The 26,207-nt window shown below is 49.4% G+C and overlaps 1 protein-coding gene and 1 pseudogene across 2 annotated transcripts; both read right to left on the bottom strand.

Annotated features, from left to right (window-relative positions):
- Positions 1-11,401: 11,401 nt before the first annotated feature.
- LOC149339341 (uncharacterized) lies at positions 11,402-22,333 on the bottom strand. Of its 2 annotated transcripts, XM_089548093.1 has the most exons (4): positions 21,897-22,332; positions 16,612-16,932; positions 13,443-13,623; positions 12,323-12,538 (listed from the first exon to the last, which is right to left on the bottom strand). In XM_089548093.1, exons 1-4 carry the CDS (start codon positions 22,169-22,171, stop codon positions 12,461-12,463), a joined length of 855 nt encoding a protein of 284 aa, XP_089404219.1. In that variant the 5' UTR covers positions 22,172-22,332; the 3' UTR covers positions 12,323-12,460. The 2 variants fall into 2 exon arrangements, with proteins under 2 accessions (XP_089404220.1, XP_089404219.1); XM_089548094.1 differs by lacking the exon at positions 13,443-13,623 and having other exon boundaries at positions 11,402-12,538; positions 21,897-22,333.
- Positions 22,334-22,659: 326 nt separating this feature from the next.
- LOC149339340 (uncharacterized) lies at positions 22,660-23,850 on the bottom strand (annotated as a pseudogene).
- Between the last annotated feature and the right edge of the window lie 2,357 nt (positions 23,851-26,207).

Genomic DNA, 26,207 nt, shown 5'->3' with positions numbered 1-26,207 from the left:
CGGACTTTTTCATCATCAGCATAGTCCTCCGCCATGGCGCCCCTTATGTTGTTTTAACTGACCGAGGCACAGCGTTCACGTCCACGCTTACTCAGGAAGTTATGCGGCTCAGTGGCACAAGTCATCGTAAGACCACAGCTTACCATCCTCAAACCAACGGCCTAACCGAGCGCCTCAATAAGACTATCGCTGATATGATTTCTATGTACGTCGACGATGACCATAAGAACTGGGACGCAATCCTTCCGTACGTCACGTTTGCCTACAATACTGCCCTTCAAGAGACGACGGGGTTCACGCCATTTCGTTTGGTGCACGGTCGTGAAGTCGTGACTATGTTGGACACGATGTTGTTGCCCGATATTGCACGCCCATCCGTTGCCGACGCTGATGCATTCGTTCGCCATGCAGAGGCTGCCCGCCGGCTGGCTCGGCAACGAACCTGCGTGCGCCAAGAACTCGATGCTCACCGCTATAACCTCCGTCACCGCGAAGTCATTTTCCAGCCTAGCGATCAAGTGTGGGTTTGGAGCCCCATCCGTCTGCGCGGTCGCTCCGAGAAGCTTTTGCGCCGTTACTTCGGCCCCTACGAGGTACTCTGCAAACTCAGCGACGTTACGTATGAAGTGCGCCCGCAAGGGAGTGTTCGTTCTTCCAGACGCCCGCCGACATCCGAAATTGTGCACGTCGCAAGACTCAAGCCATACCATGCCCGCTAGGACAACTCTCACCACGTTCAGTGCCTGGGATTCTATTAACACCCACACGCGGCTCCCCCTCACTTTCAGGCATCGAGTCGATGCCTTTCCAGAGGGGAGGGGCAATGCCGCACTTAGTTTAGACATCACTCTACCGGCGCCCCCGTGCGGTCTTTCTTCGACCTTTGTCGCGCGCCGGACTTCGTCCTCTTCTGCTCGGTGCTAGGGCCTGCCGGCTGCGCTCTGCCCAGTGTGCTCGCCAGGTACTGTTCTGCCAGGAATAGAACGTCCTACCGGCGTCCGTGACAATATCTTCTTCTGGTGTCGTGTGCTTGTGCGCAGTGACCCCCTTCTGACATAAAATGGCCACTTTTTTAAATCTTTCATCTACTATGGTGTCGTAGCCGACTATCTTCGGCGAAGTGTTAGTTTCTTGCAGCGCTATTACAGTGGGAGGGTGTTTATGCTGCATTACATGTATGTTGAAATCGTTTTTTTTTCGAAATCCTCTACAGTTCCATTGCCATATTGTAAATTTTTCTTCTGCATTAGCCATGATGTGACACTACTGCTGCGCCGCGAAGATCTTCGCGCTTTCGTTTAGGTCGACCTGTTCCGGTGCTCTCTTGTTTTGTCTCCTGAACAGTTCTGCCAATCTCTGATCGGTCGCTTTCAGTCTGCTCATGATTTGTTCCAGCGTCGTCAAGACTGTTTTCTGTTGCTCCTGTATTTGGTGTAGTGGTATAGTAGCATCTATTTCTTCCCTTACTTGCGGTTGTACGGCTGCTGGCCCCTGCGTGCTTGTTTTCGTCGTGGGCGATTGTACTCCGTGTACTTTTCCTCGGTTTGTATCATTTTCTTCTCTTTGTTGTCGCTGTTCTATAAACGAGAGCCTTCTTTTTAGTCGTTCATTTTCCTCTCTAAGTTCCCTGTTTGTTTTTTCTAGAGCTTCGAATCTAGCCTGTATCGAATAGTCTAGAGCAGTGGGATAGACTGGAGACTTGCTCCTAGACTGACTCACCTTCTTGGACTGCTTGGTCTTCTGTTTAGATGCGGAAGCGCCATGAGCATTCCCTCGAACCCACGCGTTGTCGCCACCGTGGTCGGTGGTTCTCGCGTCTGCTAACCCCGGAAAGTCTCCCTCTTTGAAGAACGGCGTTCGGCTTCTGCTACCGCCGCGCCTGTTCCGAGACGCAGATCTCGAAGATCCGTTCTTTTCTTTCGTTTCGGCTTCCTCGCTGTCGAACCACCGCGGCCTGTGGCCACCGTGGTAACTGCTTTCTTTTTTCTTGCCTTGCTGGTTCTGCTGGCCTTTCCGCTTGAGACGTCTCTTACATCCTATATCGCCCGTGGCGTGAGCTTCGCCGCACCACTCACACCTGGGCTCCCCACACTCGTGTCCGTTGACGTTGGCACGTTTGCATCTAGGACACTGCGGAATGGGTTCTGGTTCCGGGCAGACGTCTGATCGGTGCCCCTGCAGGTGGCATCTGAAGCACACCTGCTTCGTAGGTTGGTAAGGGTAAACTCTGTACAGTCCTCCCATCACTGCGACTGTCTTGGGCAACCTCGGTCCGTCGAACGCGATGAGCGCTGACTCTGACTTCCCGAGCATTCTTGCGTAGACTGCACGAATTCCCGGCGTTGCTACTTGGATGTGGTTCATTAGGACTTCTTGCGTGGTGCCGGCCATCACTCCATGCACCACACCCCGGACAGTTCCCTCCGCCGTGGAGCAGTAGGCATTGAACTCGAATTGTTTGTCTCCGAGGCACAACTTCCTCGTCTTTTGCAGAGCTTCTGCCTTCGCGCCGTCTGGCGTCCGGACTATTATTATGTTTGAGATGGCTTTCACCGCGACAAGCATGTCGCCGATGTATACCAGGTTGCATTCCTTCACCAGGGCTTGTATGTAATCGCTGGGCTTGAAATCTCCCACTCTTAGGTTGCGGCTCTTCGGTCGGAATACGATTTTGTATCCTCCTTTCGGGAGCTGTACGAAATCTCGCCTGTTACCAGGGAGTGTCTTCAGTTGGTTGTTTGCAGCGGACGCCGGTGGCGCGTTCGGGACCATGGCGTTCGGTCCCGGCGTCCCAGGTTTCTGCTGCTGTGGCTCGCTCGTTCCCACTGGAGTCTTGTTTGCCTCCGAAGGTGTACTTGCCTGACCGGTAGCTTTCCTATCCTTCTGGGCTCTGCGCTCCACTAATTCCTTCATCACTCGCCATGGGGTCTCGTTGACTGGGTAGACTCTTGGTTGTTCTTGCGGTCCCCTCGTAGCTCCAGCGTTGTTGGTGCTTGCAAGCTCCATGGCTTGGGGCTGGTCCGTACCCGGGTTATTTTCAATAACCGGGGCCGTAATATGTGCCGCAGTCGATGCTGATGCCATGCCGCCGTCGAGGCTGCTCAGCCCCGGTAGGGCCAGCGAAGCCCATGCGTCTCCTGCTTCGGCCACGGCCGACGCTACGTCGGCGTTAGGTGTAGCGTGGCTCTCGCCGCCTCAAGATTTCAATGTCCCGTAAGTGAAAAAATATTCTACACACAGAGATAAAATTGGTGTCCAGATGGTCCTCGTAACTTCACGGAACACATCCAATGAACACTTTGCATTAAACTGGGGTTTTCCGGTCAAGAACACTGACGATTCACGGAGCCCATGCAGAGCACGTCCGCGTTCCCGCGCAGTTGGGTGTCCCCCCTCTCTACTACTATTACCGGTGCCTTGCGCAGCCAATGCGGTCATGCCGCTTGAAATTGTCTTAAAAACTACAATGTCAAGACAAAAAGTAGTCCTCTTGAGTGACGAAAAATTTTCTTTTATGGGGGTTTAAAGCGACTCAGGCTATGAGGTGCGCCGTAATGAAGGGCTCCGGAAATTTCGATCGCATGGGGTTCTTTAACGTGCACTGCCAAAAGACAGTACACGCGGCACTAGCATTTCGCCTCCATCGAAATTCGGCTGCGGCGGCCGGTTTCGAAACCCCGTCTTTCGGGTCAGCAATCGAGAACCATAACTACGGAGCCACCGCGGTGGCTGAGTAACGGCTGAGTAACGAAAAGAATAAACTCTATATTGACTGACCACATATTGAAGTAGTTTCATAGTTCCAGCCAAAACAAATACAACTAGAGCAGTTCTTCTAGTTTTGGCGATTCCGCCTGATTACTTTGACACCTGAAATGCCGCTGGAATGTTTATAAGTTAGGAATCATATTTGCTAGCGCTTAGTGAACACACGGGACAAAAAGACAAATGCACAGGACAGACGCTAGCGTCTGTCCTGTTTCTTTGTGTTCTTATCCCGAGTGTTCACTAAGCGCTACCAAATATGATTCCAAACGCTTTCCAACTAGTCCAAGTTTCCGCCTTAATAAGTTTATAAGTTACTCTGAGCTGCGGTCAAGTCTGCGAGTGCTATAGACTTTCAGCCAAGCATTAAACATTCGGAACGTAAGGCGACAGGAAAAGCTTTTTCTTCCAATATATTTTGCGATGAATGTTACAGAAACATTCTATTCCCTCCTTTTAAAGAATATAAATAAAAATTTCCGTGCAACTCAAAGCACGGCGCATTACCAGGGCTAGCATTGGAAACAGGACGGGAAAAGACTTTGTGGTTTCTTAGTTGTACAGAGGGAGTGTCCCAAATCATGCAAGATTATGCGACAAGCTCCTCCAGGGTTTGATTTTTCACGAAATGATTCGGGCTTCTGCCTTGAGCAAACATGGTTTCGTATATCACCTTTCTAGAAAGCCTAAGCTCTACGGTTAAGCCATGCAGCCAGGGACATGTATTCGTATCACCCGGTTTTATAGGGTGTTGCGCTAGTGTAACGGTTGACTGGGAACGATCGGTCCGCATGACCCTCGTGTACCCTGGATTTCCAGGGGCCGTAAACGGTTGCGTCCACCGTCGTTACTGCACCGGGAAGAGACCAGCCCGGCGTCGTACTGGATGCCCGAGGGGTCACGCCACTTCGTCAGTGACCGGGACAACCACGACGACGACGACGGTTCAGGTGCAGGTGCCATCTGCGATACTGCGGCCACCTTAGCGCTCCACTCCATCGACAGCGACAAGTCGCCTCTCGACGATGACGGGCCCGAATGCGCGCTCACCACACTCATTCGGGTCCTCGCTTTGTTCGCCCTCTTCTTCGTGGCCATGAGGACCAGTGTCTACGTCGGCCTCGTCCACGGAGCCAAGAGGTAGGCACTGTTTAATCGATTCCGAGTACTCATAAACGATGCCATGCAAACAAATGTTTACGGGTACGCAAAAGATAAGTATTACTGTACCCAGTATACCTCATCGAACACGAAGGAATTTACTGTGTAGAACCCACGAAGGTCAAGCAGGCCAGGGCTAATTGTACATCACTGGTACATGCTTATTTCCTGCAGAAAACCACTCTAGCTAATGATGATTTGAGGAGAATAGGACATCTGAGTGTCTAGAAACTGGCATGGTTGTCGCCAACGGCCAGGTGAACATTGGCTGTTAGACGCCAAAAAGTCGCTCTAACAGCCAAAGAGTGTAAGTATATCGTATTGACATGAGGTCATTAATTAGCCTGGTTCAGGTGTTTTTTTCACCGCCATCATCACCCAAACAGCGGCCAGAAAGAGACCCTTCTGCCATCTTGAAAACTGTATTCTTAATCATTTAGAAGCGTCCCCGCTTGCCGGTTTTTACCGCTGCTGAGTAAGAGAGCGAGTGCTCAGCCTCGACTGAGTTTCTTACTCAGTTTTTACTGAGCTTCTGAGTTTCTTACTGAGTTGCTTACTTGAGCATACTGCTGCTTCGCGTGGGAGCCCCCATTCACAAGAGACGACAATGGTTCAGGGTTGCGTTGAAAGAAGAAAATGCAGCAAGACTAGATTTCCGTAACAGCAGCAGGGCGGAGGCGTGTCTCAAAGCGTATTCGTCACACCGCGCAGTAATGTCTCCTGGCTATCATCACTGCTAGAAATGCCTTATGTGCATCAAATATGTCTAAAAAAATCTGCATCAGGTACAACCCCCGTCAAAACTATAGTGCCGAAGGGGTTTTCTTCTCAGCTGTTCAGCACATCTAGCACAACAAAGCTTGGGAGGATTGAATAGGCGAAGCCATTCCTCTTTCAAGTAATTAGCCTCTGAGGATGCATAAGAAGGCATGCAGAACTCCTCGCAAGCAAACCCCTTTAGCAGTATACTTTTGATAGAAAATGTACGTACATTATGTACCTCATTTCGGCCTGCGCTGCAAAGCGCCCACCTTAACTCCATACATTAGGTGTCTTAATCATCTACACCCGCACAGCCAGACACCTGCAAATAGTTCAAAGCTAAATGCTTTCTCAGAAATTGCAGAACACTTGGTACCTGACCGGGCCTCGAACGCTGAAATATTGTCTTTGGGAAACAGGTGCACAAACTGCTTTGGTTGGTTTGGTTTATGGGGTTTAACCTCCCAAAGCGACTAAGGCTATGAAAGACGCCGTAGTGGAGGGCTCCGGAAATTTCGACCACCTGGGGTTCTTTAACATGCACTGACATCGCACAGTACACGGACCTCTATAATTTCTCCTCCAAAGAAATTCAACCGCTGCGGCAGGGATCGAACCCGCGTCTTTCGGGTCAGCAGCCGAGCACCATAACCACTGAGCCACCGCGGCGGCAACAGCTGCACAAACTAAATGGAAATACGCTACTTCAACTGAATAATGAGGTACAATGCTTGACTGTTATCCGTCGTTTCATTTGAGAGTTACCTTTTATTCTCATCTACTTAAAAGTGCGAAGCGCTGTATTTGCAGAGAACTTGTTGAAATATGCTTTTTCCACACCGGTTCCAGCCATACTACAAAAGATATGTTTTGAGAGGCACAAGTGGTATTAGCCTCGAGTGAAGCTGCCTGCTGGGGTTTATCATCCAACTGGTCCACCGAGTGCTAATTCATTCCGGCATGGACCTATCATCTGATATGTACGTTTAGTTTGTACAGCTGCACAAACTAAATGGAAATTTGAGATGATAGGTCCATGACGGAATGAATTAGCACTCGGAGGACCAGTTGGATGATAAACGCAGCAGGCAGCTTCACGCGATCTGTAACCGAAAACAAATATTTTGGCACCAGGCACTCGGTGCATCGCAAGTTACAATTCCGTTTGTAGACGCCAAAAGCAGCGCCATCGCAACGCGTTCAAGAGCTTTAGACAGTCAAAGTGCCCCTGAATTTTTCGCTGCCCTTTTCGCCAAAGGCAGCTTCATATTCGCTACTGAGAGCATAACTAGAATTCGACTCGAAGAATTGTTTCTACTGCTAATAGCAACGAAAAATTTAGCGGCAACAAGCACGGCGCATAAGACAGCGCGAAGGCCGAAAGAACATCTGGCGAGCGCGGCGCCTTAGCTTTCATGCTCATTTATGGCAAAATCACTGAGGTACTTATCTGTGGGAAAGAATGAACACCGTGCTGACGTACTTCCATCTCTTGGGGACACAGCTGGAGCACCCTTGTTACTCTACTGTTGACTCCGTAAATGCATCCTTCAGTCAGACCGCTATCTCATATGCGCATCTGTCACGCAAATAATGTCAACTTCGGCTTGAGTGCCCATGGGGATTCTAGAGCACGTCAGAATTAAGTGCTCACCGTCAAAAACGTGACCGCTTTCCACAAACCAGCGCGAATTTCACCGCAAGCCAGGGACAGCAATACATTTTCAAAGCTGCCAGTTATATGCATGGACACATCCACAGACCACATACGGACCTTCGCAAATACGTCATCTTGGCCAGTGTAGTAATATATTTATGATGATGATGATCACGTCCACGTTCACACCCCTTTTCAACGGGCTGTCACGTTGTTGTGAGCCGCCAGACATCACAGTGCCCCATGACGCTGAGTTTGTTCGCGAATAGAGGGCAGCGCGAGAGGAGCGAAGAGGACAGCAGTTCCTAGAGTTTTCCTGCCCTCGGTGTGGTCGCGCTCGGCACATCACTCACGTGACCTCTTCGTCCGTGCTCCGGTCCGTCGTGTGGACAGTGACGTTCTAGAAAACCGTGTTTACCGCTCCAAACAGTACACACCTCGGAGATACGGTCACGTGATGGGTAGACCAATAATGGCAAGGTTGCACCGCTCTTAGGCGTTTTTCAATCCCAAATTAAAATTATACGAGGGTCATCCCAAAACTAAGGTCTCCAGTTCGTTTATAAATCGAAAGAAATGTTTATTTTAAGCAATTTACAAATCACTTAAAAGGCAGACCATTCTTCTACTTTTCCACATCATCGCCGTTGCGGTATATGCATTTTTGCAGACGCTGGGGCAGTTTTTTTGTGCCCATGTCGGGCTCTGCAAGGGTTCCAAGGTACGACGGCGCAACTTGCGGACACTCTGTGCGACAGATATCTCTGTCGTATGGAGGACCCGCCTGGGCCAGAGTACATGTACTCTGGCAGGCCTAATGAAACACTCGATGCCCCTTTTGAGTTGCACGACCTTAAGGCGGCCTTAGCAAAAATGCGCCGGGGTACGGCTCCGGGACGGGACCACATAACAGTGAACCTGTTGGCGAACCTACCGGACTCAGCCTACCTTCATTTATTAGAATACATCAACCAGATCTGGGACGGGCGTCCACTCCCTCCCGAGTGGAAAACGTCACTTGTGACGTTTATCCCTAAAACAGGTAAGGCCGTGAATACGGACAACCTGAGGCCCATATCACTGACCTCATGTGCGGGCAAGCTTATGGAGACGATGGTACGGGATCGCCTCTCTCCATACCTGGAGAGTAAGGGCTTCTTTGCAGTCACCATGTTCGGGTTTCGCCCTCACATGTCTGCACAGGATGTCCTTCTCCAGCTGCACAGGGATGTAATACGACCCACAACTATGCAACACAATGACAAAGCCATCCTCGCCCTTGATCTGAAAGGGGCTTACGACAATGTGAAACACGGAAGCATCCCGGCCAACTTGAGTTCTACCGATTGTGGGGCTAGGACCTACGCGTATGTAAGAGATTTCTTGTCTAATCGCCAGGCCTTTCTTCGGATTGAGGGCGAGGAATACGGCCCTTACATGATGGGAGCACGGGGTACCCCTCAGGGAGCAGTGTTATCACCGCTCCTGTTCAACATTGCTATGATGCGCCTCCCAAGCCAATTGGCCCGGGTGGAAGGCATTCAACCCGCGTTATATGCAGATGAGATTACAATTTGGACCACTCAGGGGAGCCTTGGGGACATGGAGGACCGCCTTCAGCAGGCTGCTTCCATAGTCGATGCGTATGCTAATGACTGTGGGCTCCAATGTGCTCCAGCGAAATCAGAGCTTCTGCATGTCAGAGCGAACCCAAAGGATAGGACAGCAATACACATCTCTCTGTCAGGAGGTCCTATTAGAGAGGTGGAGGAGCTCCGTATTCTGGGCCTTTTCATTCACCAGAGACTCAGACCGGACTCCACTATTGCGAAACTCAAGAGAGTAGGCGAACAGGTAGGGCGCATGATCCGCCGCGTTTCCAACAAGCGGGGTGGTCTGCGGGGCAGGGACGCGCTTCGGCTCGTCTATGCCTTCGTGACTAGCCGGATCCTCTACGCCGTGCCATATCTCCGCACTACTAAGCAAGACGAGGCGCGAATAGACGCCATCATCCGCAAGGCAACTAAGCGAGCCCTGGATCTCCCGGTGGCTACCTCTAATGCCAAACTCAAGGCATTGGGGGTGCTAAACTCCTACCAGGAGCTGCGGGAGGCCCACCTCGTGAACCAATACACGCGGCTCACGCAGACTACCGCCCACGCCAATTCGAGAATAATCATCACGGACTCCCGAAAAGCATGTGAACATTACTTGGCAGGGGAGATCTCCCCCTTAGCTGCTTGTATTCTACGACGGACTGCCACTGATCCAACACCCAAACGAATCATTTGGGCTCCTGGCCACCAGGGCTTACGAGGTAATGAGGCCGCTGACGCGGCTGCCCGAGCGCTTACTCACCGGGCTCCTCATCCCAGCTCTTCTGGCTCGGAGACTAACCAGCCGCTGCTGCGATTCAGGGAAATATTAACACATTATAGCGACAACCACCGCCTTTTCCCGGCCCCTGCAAAAGGGCTGAGTAAGACGGAGGAGCGAACTTTAAGGCGCCTGCAGACAGGTACTCTACTCTGTCCTGCAATAATAAAACATTACGATCCTAACACGGATGGGCGATGCCCACACTGTGGGGAGACCTGTGATATCTTCCACATGGTGTGGGCATGTACTCAAAATCCCCACCTTCCCCCTTCCCCTACCCCTTCCAGAGAGGCATGGGAGACTGCCCTCCTCAACTGCTCCTCGCTTGAGTCCCAAAGGGCTCTGGTGAAACGGGCGAGAGACGGGGCCTCGTCGTGCGGTGTCCCGGACTAGGGACGCCGACCATGTAGCGGGGCCACTCTGTGGCTCACAAACTCTTTTTCCCAAAATAAAAGTTTTCACCACCACCATACCAGCTCGCCGCCTTGCCATTGAGGAAGCGTTTGACCGCCAGACTGTGTTCGCTTGAATTTTCGCGGCTTGGGCGAAGAAGAGTGCCGCTACTGACGTGATTCTTGTTTGGTCTCAGCTGTGAAGTAGAATGCCCTGGTTTCGTCACCCGCAACAATGGAGTCCAAAAAGGCTTCCTTTTCATCTCCATAACGCCGAAGAAATTCGCCGGAGGAGTCAACGCGTTGCTGTTGATGGTCGTCTGTGAGCATTCGCGGAACGCATCTTGCACACGCCTTCCGATATTTCAAATTTGTTGTCAGAATCCTATGAATAGTGCTTCTGGAAACAGCAGGAACCAAAATGCAGTGTTCGTCGAGTGTGATTCTCCGATCTTGCCACATCATTTTTTTGATTTCCGCGACTGTCTCTTCAGAAATTGACGTTCTCCCGCTTCTTTCATCCTCGCGAATTTCAGTACGACCAGCTGCGAACTCCCTACACCACGTGTGGACGTTTTTAACATGCATGCACGACTCTCCATACACTTCCATCAGCTGGCGATTAATTTCGATTGGTGTAACGCCTTTTGTGTTCAAAAATCTAATAACTGCGTGAACTTCGCACCTGGCGGTAGCGACCAACGGGAGCTCCATTTCAAATAGCTGCCGTGTCAAGACTGGCAATGCCTTTCGCGCTGAGTCATAGCCTGTTTGGAAGACGGGGAACAATGAAGACAGCAGTATGGCGAGCAGCCACGCAGATAGTTTCCCTGCGGCCGCAGCCCATTGGAGACCTTACTTTTGGGATGACCCTCGTATTTTGTTTCCTCCGATATCGCACATTCTTACATTATGGTACTTTCTTTTTGAATATAATCTCATGAAACGTGTTTCAGTCAGTAATTAATATACTGTCCCTTTAATGAACACAGACCTCGATTTTTCATAAAAGCTGCCCTTACTTCCCAGTATCCAGCGTTCTAGTACCACGCACCCATTGCCAGTAACCCTGCGTTCATCCCAACACTGCTTCGTTATCGGGTGGTGACTCAGTTCCAGTTGCTCTGAGAATGGGTATACTAGCTAATATCGACGAGCAGTGCCAGGAAGAAGGCAAATGCAAAACAAACCTGTTCATTTTGGCGAAAATGAAGGAGCAAGTCTTGACACGCTGCAAGAGGCACATTCAGTCAAGGCGCAACAATGACACAGTGCAAATGGTGAGGAGGAGGAGGAAGAACATTTATTTCTGCCGAATATGGCGCGGCAGCCACCTCCGAGTCCGCACGCAGGCATCCGGGGAGGCAGTCTGTCGCACCGCGGCCCGAGGACATCCGATCCCGTCTAGGAGAAGAGGTATTCAGCCTCAGCCGCCAGGCGGACAGCGAAGCTCGAGTTTTTTCGTCGGAGCTTCTCAACGTGGTCTCCCATTCATCGCTAGTTTTAATCGCGTTGTGCCCTGGGGCACGAACGCATCTCCAAATTATGTGATCTAATGTTGCCACGTGGCCGCAAAATTTGCAAATTTCAGTTTCTGCACCGTCCCAAATCCGCCCTCTGGCACCCGTCCAACTCCTCCACAGGGGCGAGAAGAAATTTCGAGCTTGGAGTCTTCTCCAAGTCGTACGACTGGACTCCTACGAGTCCTTTTTACTCGTCGTACGACTCCTTTTTACTCAGGGATCTGGCCGGTGGCGGATATATCCGCCGGTCTTTCTTCAGATTTTCGGTTACATCCCTAAACGTACCAATACTTTGCTTTTAGATGATGTTGTGGAGGCGTCCGCAGCACCCCTAGGTAGCGAGGAGCGGGCGAGCATGTGGGCAGCCTCGTTGCCGGCGAGACCGGCGTGTGCTGGGGTCCAGATTATAGTCAAGCTTTCGACGAGAGACGACTCGTTCAGAATTTTGTGGTGCTCACACATGAAGTATTGCTGATGTCCTGCTCCATATGGTAGGTGGTCTTGTGTTGATACAGATGATGTTAAACTAGTCGCGAAACCTATGCCGGGTTTTCTATCAGTGATCTCACCACGTTGCATAACTTGAGAGCCATTCCTAAGCTCATGCCCATGACATTTATCAGGTAGCCCTCAGTAAGCATAAATAAACCTTCCCTGTCAGTTAGTTGTGCAGTGAATTCTTCGACACATCCTGTGCAGATTGGAATTTCCGAGATGTAGGCAATAGCCTCCGGAACCGTCCAGTCACGAGGGCTCTCAGCAGCCAGCAAAGCCAGATGCTCCAGGAGGTTCTGCACTTTCTCGTCATCAACCATGTTCCACTAAGGATCATAGTCAACTCTCGTGTTGTCCGGGATCCAGGCAGCAGGCGGGGTAGGGGTCCTGAAGCCAGTGTACTCCTGCGTAGAGTAAATATGCCGACTCTAGATCGAGAGCTCCACACTCTTGGAACAGGTGTGGCAGCCTTTATGGCAACACATCTTAGTAGCCAATTTATAGTGGCAATGTATTCTAGACACAATGGCCAAATATTACTATGAAGACCAAATACAGGGCGTACTCAATATTTTTCTCCGAATTATAGTACCAGTATAATGTAAGCACTATGAATAAATTTTACTGCACACAAAATGCTGAGCGTACTCAGCAGCGTCCTGCCCCGCCGCGATGGCTCAGTGGTTATGGCGCTCGGCTGCTGGCCCGAAGGAAGCGGGTTCGATCCCGGGCGCGGCGGCTGAATTTCGATGGAGGAGGAGTTCTAGAGGACCGTGTACTGTGTGATGTCAGTGGACGTTAAACAACCCCAGGTGGTCGAAATTTCCGAAGCCCTTCCCTACGGAATCCCTCATAGCCTGAGTCGCTTAGGGACGTTAAACCCCCATAAACCAAATCATAAACCAATCAGCAGCGTTCTGCTCTGTTGACGTAATCACGTTATCTAACTATTTCCGTGATAGCAGGTCTGCGACGCTTTTAAGTCCTCAGATGGGTCAAAAATATTCTCTTTTAATAATACTTAACTGGGAACGAGGCAGAAAATTTTTTACTGGGGAGGCGCGGAGAATTGCCTGCGTGACTATTTTTGCCCCTGCCCGTCGCGTACCCTTGACGCCGTCACTGATTTTCAAAGCGTGTTGAGCCTCGTTTTGAGCAAGCATCGCTGGAGTTAACACAACTTCCCCTCAGTGCTTTGCCACCCTTCTTCCTGAAGCTCACTGGAAGCGACCGTAACACTCTCCCCCTCCCCTCCCCCCCACCCCTCCCACCGCCGCTCAAATGTGCCGACTCCAGTGTAGAGCTCACCGGCCCGGTCTGCACCCATGGAGCAGTGGCTTCAGAATTTGGAGGATGGGAAACATAGTCATGGTCTTGAACCGCATAAGAAGTGTCCGAAAATTCCACGGTATCCAGGCTCTCCACTCCTAGGCGAGGATCCCCTAGGAAGCTTGAGGAATGCGCTTCTGAGCCTTCTGGGGTTGTGTGCCTGTCGAGAAGAGACACCGCAACTCGAGATGTGACCAGCTGATCGGATAGTTCAACAAACAATGCGTACAAATCATTCATCTATTGTTGCTGCTGATCATCCTGCGCAGTGTACTCGATAGTTCGATCAGCGTCCATGACAGGGTGATCTACCGTTCTGTCGCTAGTCGCCAGCGCTGCCCTAGAAAACGACGTTTTTTATCATTGGTAGGATAGCGTGATGTATGACTCGCAACCGCTCACGATCGGCCCTTAAAGCAGAATGAATTAAACCGTGACCAGGGTACGTGTCTACTGCATGGCACGCGCATTGCGTGCAGTTTTCGTCTTCCTCTTTGTAGCCAGGGCCAAAGGTTCTGTTAACATACAATGACACACATATGACCTCTCAGCGCAATAAATCCGATGATGAGCCTGTCATCGTTTTCTCAGTAGGTACGGCGAATCGAAGCAATCGGACCAAATCACAACTGGGTCAGAAGTGTCCTTTTAGCTTCTATGATTGTCAAGCGATTGGTTCAGGTGCTTAGCGGTAGTCTTTCCACGCTACTGGTGAACGAAGCGGCGTTAAAAACAGATGTTCTTGCCCACTCTTCAACGTGTTGCCGAGTTCGTCTGCAGTTAGAATTGCGTTAGCGTCGTGTAGCTGGTGCATCAAAAGACAAAAATTTATACTTTTTTTTTGTTTGCACAACAAGTGGTGACTGTGTTGAGAAAATGCGTCTGCTTGCGAAACGGTAATCAAAACGCCGTGGTGGTATTGCCGGCGATGCGATCGAATACGCTAGAGAGCGGGTCGTTACTGGTTACGCCGCTAGGGGCACATCATTAGGCGAACGAAGCGCCGACGCTCCTGTCGTCTGCTCTTGAACGCGTTGCGATGGCGCTGCTTTTGGCGTCTACAAACGGAATTGGTAACTTGCGATGCACCGAGTGCCTGGTGCCAAAATATTTGTTTTCGGTTACAGATCGCGTGAAGCTGCCTGCTGCGTTTATCATCCAACTGGTCCTCCGAGTGCTAATTCATTCCGTCATGGACCTATCATCTCAAATTTCCATTTAGTTTGTGCAGCTGTACAAACTAAACGTACATATCAGATGATAGGTCCATGCCGGAATGAATTAGCACTCGGAGGACCAGTTGGATGATAAACCCCAGCAGGCAGCTTCACTCGAGGCTAATATCACTTGTGCCTCTCAAAACATATCTTTTGTAGTATGGCTGGAACCGGTGTGGAAAAAGCATATTTCAACAAGTTCTCTACAAATACAGCGCTTCGCACTTTTAAGTAGATGAGAATAAAAGGTAACTCTCAAATAAAACGACGGATAACAGTCAAGCATTGTACCTCATTATTCAGTTGAAGTAGCGTATTTCCATTTAGTTTGTGCAGCTGTTGCCGCCGCGGTGGCTCAGTGGTTATGGTGCTCGGCTGCTGACCCGAAAGACGCGGGTTCGATCCCTGCCGCGGCGGTTGAATTTCTTTGGAGGAGAAATTATAGAGGTCCGTGTACAGTGCGATGTCAGTGCATGTTAAAGAACCCCAGGTGGTCGAAATTTCCGGAGCCCTCCACTACGGCGTCTCTAATAGCCTTAGTCGCTTTGGGAGGTTAAACCCCATAAACCAAACCAACCAAAGCAGTTTGTGCACCTGTTTCCAAAGACAATATTTCATGAAAGAATGTCGTACGCCAAAAAAAGGACGAAACAGGAAGGAAAAACACACAACAGGAAAGAGGCGCAACTTCCAACTTTCTTTCAAGACAATGTACCAACTAACCCGTCAAAAAGTTCTACTACAATATTTCAGCGTTCGAGGCCCGGTCAGGTACCAAGTGTTCTGCAATTTCTGAGAAAGCATTTAGCTTTGAACTATTTGCAGGTGTCTGGCTGTGCGGGTGTAGACGATTAAGACACCTAATGTATGGAGTTAAGGTGGGCGCTTTGCAGCGCAGGCCGAAATGAGGTACATAATGTACGTACATTTTCGTTCAAAAGTATACTGCTAAAGGGGTTTGCTTGCGAGGAGTTCTGCATGCCTTCTTATGCATCCTCAGAGGCTAATTACTTGAAAGAGGAATGGCTTCGCCTATTCAATCCTCCCAAGCTTTGTTGTGCTAGATGTGCTGAACAGCTGAGAAGAAAACTCCTTCGGCACTATAGTTTTGACGGGGGTTGTACCTGATGCAGATTTTTTTAGATATATTTGATGCATATAAGACATTTCTAGCAGTGATGATAGCCAGGAGACATTACTGCGCGGTGTGACGAATACCCTTTGAGACACGGCTCCGCCCTGCTGCTGTTACGGAAACCTAGTCTTTATGCATTTTCTTTCTTCAGCGCAACCCTGAACCATTGTCGTCTCTTGTGAATGGGGGCTCCCACGCGAAGCAGCAGTATGCCCAAGTAAGAAACTCAATAAGAAACTCAGAAGCTCAGTAAGAACTGAGTAAGAAACTCAGTCGAGGCTGAGCACTCGCTCTCTTACTCAGCAGCGATAAAAACCGGCAAGCGGAGACGCTTCTAAATGATTAAGAATACAGTTTTCAAGATGGCAGAAGGGTCTCTTTCTGGCCGCTGTTTGGGTGATGATGGAGGTGAAAAAAACACCTGAACCAGGCTAATTAATGACCTCATGTCAATACGATATACTTACACTCTTTGGCTGTTAGAGCGACTTTTTGGCGTCTAACAGCCAATGTTCACCTGGCCGTTGGCGATAACCATGCCAGTTTTTAGACACTCAGATGTCCTATTCTCCTCAAATCATCATTAGCTAGAGAGGTTTTCTGCAGGAAATAAGCATGTACCAGAGATGTACAATTAGCCCTGGCCTGCATTGACCTTCGTGGGTTCTACACAGTAAATGCCTTCGTGTTCGATGAGGTATACTGGGTACAGTAATACTTATCTTTTGCGTACCCGTAAACATTTGTTTGCATGGCATCGTTTATGAGTATTCGTAATCGATTAAACAGTGCCTACCTCTTGGCTCCGTGCACGAGGCCGACGTAGACGCTGGTCCTCATGGCCACGAAGAAGAGGGCGAACAAAGCGAGGACCCGAATGAGTGTGGTGAGCGCGCATTCGGGCCCGTCATCGTCGAGAGGCGACTTGTCGCTGTCGATGGAGTGGAGCGCTAAGGTGGCCGCAGTATCGCAGATGGCACCTGCACCTGAACCGTCGTCGTCGTCGTGGTTGTCCCGGTCACTGACGAAGTGGCTTGACCCCTCGGGCATCCAGGACGACGCCGGGGTGGTCTTTTCCCGGTGCAGTAACGACGGTGGACGCAACCGTTTACGGCCCCTGGAAATCCAGGGTACACGAGGGTCATGCGTACCGATCGTTCCCAGTCAACCGTTACACTAGCGCAACACCCTATAAAACCGGGTGATACGAATACATGTCCCTGGCTGCATGGCTTAACCGTAGAGCTTAGGCTTTCTAGAAAGGTGATATACGAAACCATGTTTGCTCAAGGCAGAAGCCCGAATCATTTCGTGAAAAAGCAAACCCTGGAGGAGCTTGTCGCATAATCTTGCATGATTTGGGACACTCCCTCTGTACAACTAAGAAACCACAAAGTCTTTTCCCGTCCTGTTTCCAAAGCTAGCCCTGGTAATGTGCCGTGCTTTGAGTTGCACGGAAATTTTTATTTATATTCTTTGAGAGGAGAGAATAGAATGTTTCTGTAACATTCATCGCAAAATATATTGGAAGAAAAAGCTTTTCCTGTCGCCTTACATTCCGAATGTTTAATGCTTGGCTGAAAGTCTATAGCACTCGCAGACTTGACCGCAGCTCAGAGTAACTTATAAACTTATTAAGGCGGAAACTTGGACTAGTTGGAAAGCGTTTGGAATCATATTTGCTAGCGCTTAGTGAACACACGGGACAAGAACACAAAGACACAGGACAGACGCTAGCGTCTGTCCTGTGCATTTGTGTTTTTGTCCCGTGTGTTCACTAAGCGCTAGCAAATATGATTCCAAACTTATAAACATTCCAGCGGCATTTCAGGTGTCAAAGTAATCAGGCGGAATCGCCAAAATTAGAAGAACTGCTATAGTTGTTTTGGCTGGAACTATGAAACTGCTTCAATATGTGGTCAACGAATATAGAATTTATTCTTTTCGTTACTCAGCCGTTACTCAGCCATCGCGGTGGCTGAGTGGTTATGGTGCTCGGCTGCTGACCCGAAAGACGCGCTTTCGAAACCGGCCGCAGCGGCCGAATTTCGATGGAGGCGAAATGCCAGAGACGCGTGTGCTGTGCGATTTCAGTGCACGTTAAAGAACCCCAGGTGGTGGAAATTTCTGCAGCCCTTCACTACGGCGTCCCTCATAGTCTGAGTCACTTTGGGATGTTAAACCCCCCTAAAAGAAAACTTTTCGTCACTCAAGTGGACTACATTTTTTTTTGACATTGTAGTTTTTAAGACAATTTCATGCGGCATGCCCGCATTGGCTGCGCAATGCACCGATAGGAGTAGTAGAGACAGCATATTTAAATAGCGACTTTCTTTTATTCACGCCAACAGTTATCCTCTTATTCGCACCAACTGTTATTCATAATATCATATTAGCGTAAAAGTACTACCAAGAAGTTTTCACTTTGTTTAACGGCTTGCTCATATTTCACATCCCGAGTTATTTTTCATGTACGTCGGGAAGTATCGAATTGCAGAGAACAAATGTATTTTATTCTGACTGCAACAGACACGTATGATATTTTCAAGTTTCCTTTTCGCTTCATTAGACGTTAGATGTACGTTGGCTTTTTTTTGGCTATGTTTACTGTTCTTGTAATATTATTGTGCAAAATTTACACATTCAGTTAGAGGTTGTCTCGTTAGAGCATTGAGCTCTGGGACCACCTCCTGTATTGTTGATGTAATACCTGCCTTTGATGAATTAACCATTTATTCATTCTCCCATTACGACGATAGTGGGAAGCTATAAAATGATTGTAGAGGGAAGTGGGAATTCCTATTAGTGTTTGTCGGCAGCGTCTGTGAATCTCAGGTGAGCTCACTTTCATAACTGCTATAGAAGCCCTTCGGACCGGATTTAGTATTTTCGGAAAACTCCGTTAGGAGCACATGTAAATACCTGGTGCGATATCTTCCTCGTAAGCGCATCAGAATTTCCGCAGAGAGTTCTTTAGGGCGGATGAATGAATGAATGAATGAATGAATGAATGAATGAATGAATGAATGAATGAATGAATGAATGAATGAATGAATGAATGAATGAATGAATGAATGGGGGCGACTTTGATGCCTGCCGTCGAAATCTCCATCCTAACTGCATTGGTATCTTCGTGGGACTGATGTCCCTTAAAAAATTAGTACTTCCTTTTTGCTTAGAATTGCGTATAGTAAGGCTAAAAATTTCTGAATTCTTGAAGGTTAACTGCTTGTCGATTTCAATACCAGTTTTGTTGATCGCGCTTAAAAGTAAAAAATTAATCTACGCTTGGCTATTAACCAGGAAGGTACATTGCTCATGCAATTTGGGGGTACATTAAGCTTAGACATCTGGAAGTGTAGTCAACAAGCGTTCACACTTCACTGTTGCAACCTGGCGTTAACTTGGCGCTGACAGGAACTATACTGATATACAGGGCGTCCTAGCTAATTTTTGCCAGAGTTGAAAAATATGCCGAGGCACTCGAAAAAGGCGCGAGAAAACGCTCCTGGCATTCACACCATTTTTTGTATTGTGCTTAATTGGAAGATTAGTCGATATTAATTAATTATCCAACTTCGCCAGCAACGAAGTTAGGCAAAAAATACCGATCACAAATTTGAACAGCCCAGACAACATCCGATTAAGTTTTTGAACTTTACATCTATTACGTATTAGTTTCTTCCGCTCATACAAATTGAACGCCAGATACAAAAAAAAAATTGCCAACGATTACATTACTTCCTAATGCAAAATTTGACCGCAGATCATCAGCTTTCAGCTTTTTAATAAATTGAGGCAAAGAATTCGAGCACGACATGTATGTACAATTACAGACAACCTATTTCTCACATATATTCCTTCTTCAAGAAGCTCCTCTAACAGTTCTTGATTGTCATGAAGGAAGCTTTGTCGTCGGAGAAATAGATGGACTTATGCTCGACTACCTGCACCAATGCCTGGCTCTCAAAGACGAGCCCTGTGCAAGTATTTCGGAGGTTGTCATAGCCGTGGGTGGCAATTAATGGTTGATCCTGAGAGTTCGCTCACCGTTGTCAGCGCAAACCCATACAGCCCGCATCTCTCTCTCTCTCTCTCTCATCACCCCCCGTATCTTTAAGCGTTATTAAGGCGTCCACTGACCCAGGGAGCCAGTTATGCGCTCTTCCTTTCCTTAAAATGATCGGAGTGTAAAACGTCAACGAAAATGCCAATGAACACGAACGCCGACGGCCTATGGCTTCAGCGCCACGCTTCTGGCACAACGTTGTCAATGCCTGCAGCCCACATCTCTCTCTCTCTCTCATCACCCCACGAACCTATAAGCGCGATTCAGGCGTCCACTAACCCAGGGATCCAGTTATGCGCCCATCCTTTCCTGAAAATAATCGGAGTGTAAAATATTGTCAACGCCGAAGGCCTATGGCTTCAGCGCCGGGTTTCTGGCACAACGTTTTTAATGCCTGTAGCCCACATCTCTCTCTCTCTCATCACCCCAGCCTCGACCCAGCCTCGACGCAGTTTCTTTTCGTGTAGTGATGCTGAAAGGCGGACAATTTTGCCGACGCTGCTGCCGACACGGCTGGTAAAGGCAGAATGAAGCATTCAAATCTGTCGCCTTAATAGCACAGCGTTGTCGCTGGCGACGCATGCAGCGTACATCTCCCTCAACCGCCTCGTAACTTACAGCACGATTGAGGTGTTCACTATTCCAAGAAGGCAGTTCTACGCTTTTCCTTTTCTTTCCAAGCGCCGGCACCATTGGCTTCGCAGCTTAAAGCGCGACTAAGGATGACACTGCTGGTTACAACGGACAACGGCGACGACGACGCCGCGAAACGGAGATACGGGCGCCAGGGCGCCAAAGAGCTGCGCTCTAAAAGCTTTCGGCGTCGTAGTAGTACTGGTTTTAGTCGGCGCCGCTCGTCGGAAAAAATCGTTTCATGCCAATCGTTTGCCGTAGAACGTTCCAGATGGTGTCATACGATTCAGCGTTTCGTTCAGAATAAAAATAGGTCGTAAGTTAGAGCCTGGCTTCCGGGGAAAATTCGAACCGATGACCTATAATCTTCGGCTGCAGGTGCCCCCAGAGATATGCGAGATAGTATTTCCTTTCCTGAAATCCAATTTTCTCTTGTGGCACATTTTTTCTCTATTGTTTCACTCCCAATCTTCCTCCCTTCCCTTACGGTGCGGTTCGGATATCCACCGAGATATGAGAATTACTGCGCCATTTTCTATCCTACAGAATGCGTTCAGTTCAGAGCTGTGTCCAACGGGCAAGGTGTCGCGCCGAACGCATGCCGAACGGGCGATGGCGTTCATTGGACTCCCTGGCAGCGCTGCAACACGCTGTCGCGTTCCACTCCCGAAGGCGAAGCTTAAGCGTCCTGCAATTATTTTTTGGTATTTCGGCGACATTTCCAGTGAATTTCGCCTCCATGGAAATTCGATGAAGGCGAAACTCTAGAGGCCCCTGTTCTGTGCGACGTTAGTGCACGTTAAAGAACCCCAGGTGGTCGAAATTTCCGGAGCTCTTCACTACGGCGTCCCTCGTAGCCTGAGTTGCTGCGGGACACAAACCCCAATAAACCAAACCAACTTTCGAGTTGCAGCGCTTTTTCTCAACGCGACAAACAGCGTTGGGTAGCGTTCCCGAATCATCTCGGTTTCACGGTAGGCGTATTTTGCTGCTACAGCTTTCTCTCTCTCACCCATAAACCACAAGGCGCTTCACTTGGGTCACTCCACGAAACACGGAGAGAAGGGCAGCCAGAGGTTGAACTAGCGCAAGAAAAGCAGCGCGTCCCAAGGGCGTTGGCCAAAAGCTATCATGGGATCAATTAATATCTATAGGATACCAGGCTTAAAATTAAATTTCACCAGTTCGTCACTGCAGTTTAGCGTCTATGAGAGAAACAACGAAACAACGCCGCTCGCACAATGTTCAGTCCCTTGTTCGCTCCCCGTGAATCGAGAGCATGAAAAAATTCTGCGTTCTGTCAACCCGACATTTTTACAATATGCATTGCTGATTACAAGGCGTTAAAAATAGGATTTTTCCTGCGTGCTTATGCGTACCTTGTCAAAGACTTGTCGCTGGAGTTCTCCTCGTTCGATGTTGGCGACGAAGAGCAGCCTCCTTCTGCGTTGGGTCCATCCGGGGCCTCGGCAGTGAGAAATCCAGCGGCCATCACCGGGTCCTGCCTCGTCTCTTCCTGCGCGCACTCCTCGGCCATGATTTCCGGAGGCGGCGATGGTGGCTTGTCCATCTGGAACTGCAGTACCTCCGAGAAAGGCCAGTTAGGCAGGCCTACGAGAACCGATGGAGCCTTGAGGATGTCAGGTGGAACCATCCGTCACGGTCGCTGCTGTGCGAAGAATGGTTTCACCGATGTCTAGGAAAGCTGCGTCCGGTATGCTAGCCGCTGCGAAAAGAACGCCGTTAGGAACTGAAGCGCTGCGTTTGAGGAATCGTGCCTCGTGCTTCACGCGCACTGCCGCGAGCATTTATTGGCCGGTTGTTTGCTTACGCCACCGCATTCTGTGGCTCCACCTTGCGGCGATTTCATTTTCATTACTCATGACTGCGATAAATATTTGCCAAATATTCCAGCAGCAATAATTCTTAAACTTTTTTTTAAATGCATTGACGGTTCGTAGATTCCTGCTGTACATCGAGGCAACAGTTTTACACGGCAAGGTATAGTAGGCACTGCCTGAAGCCATAGTGGTCGCCATTTTGGCTTCCATGCAGCACGGCACAAAAATTCTAGTTCACTGTAGCGAAAATGTACGGTACGCGTGGAATCAAGCCCCCCCCCCCCCCCCGTTTTTCCGGAGTACGCCGCTGAAACTGGGCGTTGAACACCAAAATGGCGCCCGCGACATCATGTGGATACCTCCTACACATCGCTCGGTCGAAAAGCCGTCGGTGTTGTAGTTGGCGCCGCCGATCGGAAAAAACCATGCCAGCCACTTACCGCAGAATGTTCCGGATGGTGTCATACGATCCAGCGTTTCGTGCAGCATAAACTTACTAGTTAAAGCCTAGCTCGCGGCAGGGACTAAGACTGGCGAGTTATAGGATAGCATAGGAAAACTTAATGTCCAACAGAGAGAGGGTAGCCACAGGGCTATCCGCCTAAACGACGGCCGAAAGGTCTTGACTCTGGGCGGCGGCGTCGGCCGGTCGGACGAGGTGTAGCTGAGTCACCGGGTCGGAGCTTAGCAGTAAGGTCTCCCATTCGTCTTTCGTGTTCATACCTCGTCCCTCCCGGGGGGCATGAGGACATTCCCATAGTATGTGGTCCAAGGTGGCCCTAAGTTCGCAGTTTCCGCATTTGTCTGAGAATTGCCCTGGGTACAGAAGACTCCAGATGGACGGGTTTGAAAAGGTGTAAGTTTGTAACCGGCGCCAGTTGATGGCTTGGTATCTGGAGAAGGATCTATCCGCTGGAGGAAGTCTAGCTCGTTGCAAACGATAGTCCTGTGTAATTTCTCTGTATGTCACCATGCGATCCCTGCCTGTAAAGACCACCTCGCTCGGGTCCGCCCGGAAGGAAAAGCCTCGGGCGAACTCGTGGGCCGTCTCATTACCAGGCAGGGATGCATGTGCTGGCGTCCAGACTAGTGTAATTTTCCGGTCTATGACATGACGGCTTAGAATTGTATTCGTTAGAGAGGAGACCCGGCCCCTGCTGAAATTTAGTATGGCAACATTAGAGTCACTGATGATGTACCTCGCTTTTGGGCCTACACAAGCCAGTGCTATGGCAGTTTCCTCTGCAGCCTCTGGGTTACGCGAGACTATGGAGGCACATATTTTGAGGAGTTATTATTGACGACCGCGAGGGCCATCGTGTTCTTACCATACTCAGCGGCATCCACGTAAACCACGTCCTCGTCTTTGTAGGAGCGGTGGCGCTTCTCTAGCGCCTCTGCCCGTTTGGCCCAGCGCAGTTGAGTGATGAATAGGATACATATTCCTGGACAATGGGGGTACAATTATATTGTCCTGAATTTCTCCGAGCATGTCAACTTTGGTGGTTGTTTTGTTATCTCGACTCAGATGTAGTTTTTCTAGAATGGCCCTGCCGATTGTGGTCCCGGCTAAGCATTCGATTTGGAACGTTCTTATTGCTTCCGTAATTTCTTCCAGGGTATGCATGCCTAGCTCTAGGAGAAGGTGAGTGGATGTACGGATGGACAATCCTAGAGCTTGTTTCGTGCACCGCCTGATAATTCCATCTATCTTTTCCTTTTCTGAAACTTTAAGATCAAGGAAGGGGGCAGCATACGAGATACGGCTAACTACGAACGCCTGGGCCAGCCGCAGAAGATACTGCTCTTTCATGCCCTGTCTCTTGCTCGCAATCCAGTGTATGAGTCGCATCGTTTGTTGCGCATAGTTCTCCGTCTTAGTTATTGCATCTATAATCGGGGGCCGAGTATCATGCGCGTATCGGGTGTCCACCAAGACAAGTGAGACTGTTGCTGCGTCAATTCGTTTCCTCAAAAAAAAAAAAAAAAATGCAGAGGAATAATTTAGTTCTTAATGCAGAATTTGAGCGCAGCTCATCAGCTGTTCCAGCTTTTCGATTGATTGAGGCAAAGAATTCGAGCAAGACATGCATGCACAATTAAAGACAACTTGTTATTTTTCTCACATTTTCATGAAGGAAGCTTTGTGGTCGGAGAAATGGGTATATTCTTGACTTGTTGCACCAATGCCTGGTTCCTAATGACGAAGTCAATGCAAGTATTTCGCGAGGTTGTCAAAGCCGTGGAGGGCGTTACGAACGAATGTTATCCTGCATAAGTGGTAAGAAATTCCTGTTTGTCTTTATATTGTCACGTAGTGGTGACTGCAGTCCTACGAACAGGAACACAGCGAGAATGTCTTCGAAACGAAACTCTTTATTCGGGCTGACTTGCACCCGCAAAGAACTGAATCACTCGGCGGCGGCGTAGCAACAAGCGTGCTCGGCGGTCGTCGAACAGAATGTCCGTCGCTGTAGGTCGTACTCTTTTTAAAGGTGATAGTGAACCTTTGAGATAAAGCGTGGAAGGTTCTAGAACTTTCTGGCACAAAGTAGAATCGGCTCCGCCTGGATGCGATCAATCGAGATAATTCTAGGCGCGTCTTGCGTCACAAACAAAGCGATAAAGCGGCGTGCCGGCAGTCTTGAAGCATGAACAAATAAACACAACAAACAAACGCCACAAAGATTCGCGGCAATATGTACATTAAAGTCGCCATCCACCCAGGCAGGTGGCCGTTAATGGTCGATCGCAAGAGTTCGCTCACTGTCTTCAGTGCTAACGCATGCAGCCCACATCTCTCTCTCATAACCCCACGTTCTTCTAAGCCAGATTCAGGCGTCCACTGATTCAGAGAGCCAGTTGTGCGCACTTTCCTTTGGATTGGAAAACGTTTATTGTCAGCACTGAGCCCTAGTGGGCATTATACTAGGTGGCTTCTAGCCCATGGCTCTTGGCGACCTTGTGAGCCCACTCAGTGGCCCGGACTTGCGTCAACGGGTCTGAGCTGGCCAGTATATTCCTTAAAACGATCGGAGTGTGAAAAACGTTGTCAATGCCAGTGCCAATGAACACAATGAACGCCGACGACCTATGGCTGCAGCGCCGTGTTTCTGGCACCACGTTGTCAATGCCTGCAGCCAGCATCTCAATCTCTCTCTTCATCTCACGTACCTATAAGCGCGATCCAGGCGTCCACTGACCCAGGGAGCACGTTATGCGCTCTTCCTTTCCTTAAAATGGCGAAACTTTGTCAACGCCATCGCGTGCTGCAGCACACATCTGTCACTACCGCCACGTAGCTTAAAGCACGATTGAGGTGTCCACTGTTCTAAGAGGGCAGTTATGCGCATTTTCTTTGCTTTCCAAGCTCCCGCTCCATTGGTTTCGCAGCTTGATGATGAAAACGTTTATTAAAGCCACAATGCCTTATTAGTTGAAGGGAAGGCTGATCGGGTCCCTAGTCCGGGACGCCGTTGGTGAAAGCCGCTGCCCGTGCTCTGGCGACGAGGGCTCGTTGTTCCTCGAGGTCCGAGCTGGACAGGGCCGCCTCCCAGCCCTCCCGCGTTGGCTGATTTATGATCTGAATGCTGTCATTTTTCTGACAAGCCCATACTATGTGGTACAAGTTTGCCTTCTGGCCACAAAATTTGCACTGTGCCGAAAAGGACTCGGGCTCAATGGCGTGAAGCGTAGCTGGGTTATTTAAAGACAAAGTTTGTAGCCTGCGAAGGTGACATTCCTCTGATTTACTGAGACCCTTAGCGGGCCTCGGGAGTGTCTGCCTTTCAAGGCGCAAATGTTGCAATATTTCTGAATATGTCGTTAGCGGAGAGGGGGAGCCAGAAT

Source organism: Amblyomma mixtum, chromosome 6 (genome assembly GCF_055824585.1).
Source record: "Amblyomma mixtum isolate Tamu chromosome 6, ASM5582458v1, whole genome shotgun sequence".
Classification (NCBI taxonomy): domain Eukaryota; kingdom Metazoa; phylum Arthropoda; class Arachnida; order Ixodida; family Ixodidae; genus Amblyomma; species Amblyomma mixtum.
Note: the sequence above shows the minus strand (reverse complement) of the source record. Positions and strands in the feature narration are given on the sequence as shown.

Coding starts and splice junctions, on each gene's coding strand:
- LOC149339341 (XM_089548093.1), bottom strand. CDS start 22,171: ATGGTTCCACCTGACATCCTCAAGGCTCCATCGGTTCTCGTAGGCCTG. Junction 13,624..16,611: donor CTCGTGCACGGAGCCAAGAG/GTAGGCACTGTT, acceptor TCTTCTCGACAG/GCACACAACCCCAGAAGGCT. Junction 12,539..13,442: donor CATGGGTGCAGACCGGGCCG/GTGAGCTCTACA, acceptor TACTCTACGCAG/GAGTACACTGGCTTCAGGAC.